The 4,556-nt window shown below is 44.5% G+C and overlaps 1 protein-coding gene across 1 annotated transcript; it reads left to right on the top strand.

Annotated features, from left to right (window-relative positions):
- Positions 1 to 2,153: 2,153 nt before the first annotated feature.
- LOC102195489 (uncharacterized) lies at positions 2,154 to 3,491 on the top strand (the record flags this gene model as incomplete). Its single annotated transcript, XM_013908049.1, has 3 exons — positions 2,154 to 2,777; positions 2,863 to 2,973; positions 3,201 to 3,491. Coding segments are annotated over exons 1-3 (658 nt in total), but the record flags the coding sequence as incomplete, so codon positions are not given.
- Positions 3,492 to 4,556: the final 1,065 nt, after the last annotated feature.

The following is a 4,556-nucleotide window of genomic DNA, read 5'->3' as shown; positions in this document are numbered from 1 at the left end:
TGGTGCAAATTACTGACCTCTGTCATCATTTTAAGTGGGGGAACTTGCACAATCGGTGGCTGACTAAATACTTTTTTGCCCCACTGTAAATCAGGATGCAGAAAAGCTGTGCCCCAGACGCAAACTGTCCGGCCTGGCGACAAAGTTAAGCACCAGGGCTTTCATCAGGCGTCCCAGACGCCTCGCTGCTAGCAGACTTCGGCGGCGTCATCTCACTCTCCTCGGTGGATGCGATGTGTTGGGCTACGGCTCGGAAGGACCAAATAAATGTTGAGTCTGTGTTTCCACAAGCCCCGCTAGTTTAGACTTATTCCTCATGAAGAAAACAAGACAGTCAGCGATCGATCGATTTTACTTGCACAAGGGAGGCCCCAGTCGGTGTCTCAGGAACGCACTTCGAATCCTACCACAAACGACCCCAACTTAGGCCTCCGTTCGTTGCCTTTTTATTGACAAACTGTTACAATACACATCACAGCAAAAGCACCTCCCACCGTAAAACCCCCAAATGGTTCTAAGATAAGGCACTATGTGTGTGTGTGTGTGTGTGTGTGTGCAAGCACGTGTGCAAGAATGCGTGTGTGTGTGTGTATGCATGTGCAAGAACGTGTGTGTGTGTGTCCTCCTGCTCACCCAAAGGATCATAAAAGCAGGAAGCAACATCAAACAGAATCTTCACAAGGGATGTGCTTGTTATAAAACACTACAGCCTCCTCCCAGAACCTCAAGAGGCTGGGGAGGGGGACAAAGGAATGCCTTTTTTCACAGTGTTTGAAACAATGTAGAGATGGTAAGCATAAAAATGACAACATTTAACAGTTCACTTTAACAGACGAGGTCCACCCCGAGTTCCTGAAGGCTCTGGATGTTGTAGGGTTGTCTTGGTTGACACGTCTCTGCAATGTTGCGTGGAGATCAGGGGCAGTACCCCTGGACTGGCAGACCGGAGTGGTGGTCTTTAAGAAAGGGGACCAGAGGGTGTGTTCCAACTACAGGGGAATCACACTCGTCAGCCACCGTCCTGGAGAGGAGAGTCAGTCCATTAGTCGAACCTCGGATACAGCAGGAACAATGTTGTTTTTGTCCTGGTCGTGGAACACTGGACCAGCTCCTTATCCTCTTGAGGATACTCGAGGGCGCATGGGAGTTTGTCCAACTCCTGTCGGGGGTCTTGTCAGGGGTGCTCCGGGAGTATGGGGTGTCTGGCCCGTTGCTATGGGCTATTCGATCCCTATACTACCGTTGTAAGAGCTTGGTCCGCATAGCCGGCAATAAGTCTGACTTGTTCCTGGTGGGTGATGAGCTCCGCCAAGACTGCCCTTTGTCACCGATTCTGTTCATCATTTTTATGGACAGAATTTCTAGGTGTAGCCAAGTGGTGGAAGGCTTTCACTTCAGTGGTCTCAGGATCTCATCTCTGCTATTTGCAGATTATGTGGTCCTGTTGGCTTCATCAGGTGATGGCCTCCAGCTCGCTTTGGAACGATCGCAGCCGAGTGTGAAACAGTGAAATTGAAGATCAGCAGCTCCAAATCTGAGGCCATGGTCCTTAGCCGGAAAAGGGTGGAGTGTCCAGTCCAGATCAGGGACGCGATCCTGCCCCAAGTGGAGGAGTTTAAGTATATCGGGGTCTTGTTCACGAGTGATGGGAGAAGGGAGCTGGAGATCAACAGACGGATTGGTGCAGTGGCTGCAGTGATGCGGACGCTGTACCGGTCTGTTGTGGTGAAGAGAGAGTTGAGTTGAGCTCTCAATTTACCGGTCGATCTATGCCCCTACCCTCACCTATGGTCACGAGCTGTGGGTAGTGACCGAAAGAACAAGATTGCGAATACAAGCGATGGAAATGGGCTTCCTCCGAAGGGTGGCTGGCCCCTTGGGAGGGGCTCAGAGTAGAGCCGCTGCTCCTCCACACCGAAAGGAACCAGTTGAGGTGGTCAGATGCCCCCTGGGCGCCTCCTGGGCGAGGTTTTCTGCCCATGTCCCACAGGGAGCAGGCCCCGGGGCAGACCCAGGACACGCTGGAGAGATTATATCTCTCGGCTCTCCTGGGAATGCCTTGGTGTTCCCCCGGATAAGCTGGACGAGGTGGCTGGGGAGAGGGAGGTCTGGGTTTCTCAGCTTGGGCTGCTGCCCCTGCAACTTGGCCCCGAATAAGCGGAAGAAAATGGATGGATGGATGGATGTTTTATTGTATCGTTGCACATTCTTGTTAACGAGGAGCAGCTGTTGCTATTTCTCAATCATTTGTGATGAAGAAACAGAACATCATGTAATTATGTGACAGATCATTAATTATTTTTTCTTTTTGTAACTTCAGCAATGGCATTAAAATTTTTAATCTTTAGTTTAAGCTTTTTATTCCTCCATCTATTATCTTCCACTTATCCTTATCAAAATTGTGTTCTTTTTATTTAATTTTATTGTTATTATTTTTTTCAAATGGAAAAGATATTTATATTAGTGCTTTTCCTTCCTTTTTTAGTGTTTAAACCTGAGAGACAATGTAGAGTGTTACTAAATGTGTTTATGTATTTATTTAACAGCAGTACAAGGTGTACAGACAGAAGCAGTAGCTAAATCACCTCAGGAAGTCTTTGGATACCTTGGAGAAAACATCACATTGCCCTCAGGAGTCGACCCATCATGGAGTCTCATCAGAATTGAGTGGTCAATATTTACCAACAACACGTGGATTGCCACTTATCGCAATGGGAAACCAAACACTGAACATTTCCTACAGTACACTGGGAGACTCACCCTTAACACAACATCAGGTAACATTTATGAGTTTTTTTATTGCAAAGGAATTGCAGTTTTTTTTTCCTTCTTGATTTGGTTTCAAAGTATTTTATTCTATAGGTCACCTAACAATTCAAAACCTGAAGGAAAGGGATGCCATTGAATACACTGTAGATCTCCTCAACAGTGAGGGTGAAGACAAAGTAAATAAGATTAAACTCACAGCAAAACGTAAGTCAAGTATAGCAAAAAAAAACCTGTTCATAATTAGAACACACAAAAACACATATCAACCATTATCAAAATGCAGACATTTTCTTTATTTTAAATGCATATATTCTGCATAAATATCAAATTTAGCCATCTACAATCAAATATAGTGCTGGATTTTAAATTAAGCTATGCAGGCTTGTCTGTACTTTGTATGAATTGAGCATTTTCATTCTCCATCCTTGCAGAAAAGCTTCAGCAGCCATTGATCCAGATAGTCGCGAGCACATCTGTAGAAAGTGGCTGTTTAATGGTGGTGACCTGCTCTTCACTGGATAAGGGTGTTAACCTCTCCTGGAGTGTTGAACCAGTCAGTGTGCTTTCTACCAACAAGAGTCATCCCAGTGACAGCTCTGCACAGCTTTTTGCATTTGTCAACACCAAAGAGAACTTTGCCAGTTTTACCTGCATCTCCAGCAGAGATACAGAGAGTGTGTCATCCATACCTGTCACACCAAAGTGTGAGAGTAAGATCTGTGGTAAGTTGTTGAATGGGACACTTTCTGTGACATACAAGCACAGCATCAGGTGAGATGAAGCTTAAACAAAAGATGTGTGATCCAGTATTTGATGCAGTATTTGATCAGTGCACCCTTGAAGGACTTTATAACTTGAAACTAAATAGGACAAACCATCTGACACACAGTGAGATTCTGGAGCATGTCACAATTATGAGCTTTAATATTAGCAGTGGCTGATAGTGAAAGCAGTCATTAATTTTACTTGAATTCTTGGATCTCACCCTTCCTCATTATTTTCTAACATGCTAATTTCACCTTCCTGTTTGTTCACTCTGTTGTTCTTGCCCCTCCACTTCTCCTCTTCTGGTTTAACAGCAGCAGCCTCCAGTGACTGTGAGGGCTGGTTACTGGTTGTTGCTAGTACTATCTGACGGTGCAGCAGCCCCGACAGCTAATGTGTTGTTAATTTTACACATTTTACTACATTTATTATTGTTTTCTGTCTCAGCTCTTCAGCTCCATATTTTCACTACTTCTTTGACACTAAACTCTGTTCCACAGTGAAGGAAGGGGAGGGCGCTGAGATGAGAGATTTCATTGAACAATACAATATCAGTAATAAAAATGAACAAATGGGCTGCTTTACAGCCGGTAATAGTGATGGGAATTCCGGCTCTTTTTAGAGAACCGGCTCTTTCAGCTCGGCTCACTAAAAAGAGCCGGCTCTTTCAGCTCCCAACCGGCTCTACGGGTCGTTTTGTTGCTTTAATTGATTCATTATCAACAACAATATAAAATTATGCACAAAAGGAATTACTAATGTAAAAAAACGTGGTTTTATTTATATATGTTTATATATAAATATATACGGTGGCCCCTTGAGACAAAGGAGAGAGAGAAAGAGGGCCAGGGACAACAACAACAGACAACATTGTCACATTAGAAAGGTATAGTAATCATCCACAATTATTTTCAGTTGCGGATGATAAACGATTCAGAAGGTTTATTCATGCAGTGAATGATATTTATGCAATTCCAAGCAGGATAACACATGTGAGTGAAGTTGGCCCCCCCACCTTCTTC

The sequence above is a fragment of the Pundamilia nyererei genome, unplaced genomic scaffold (genome assembly GCF_000239375.1).
Source record: "Pundamilia nyererei isolate P.nyererei 1_Seehausen unplaced genomic scaffold, PunNye1.0 scaffold00967, whole genome shotgun sequence".
Taxonomy (NCBI): domain Eukaryota; kingdom Metazoa; phylum Chordata; class Actinopteri; order Cichliformes; family Cichlidae; genus Pundamilia; species Pundamilia nyererei.
Note: the sequence above shows the minus strand (reverse complement) of the source record. Positions and strands in the feature narration are given on the sequence as shown.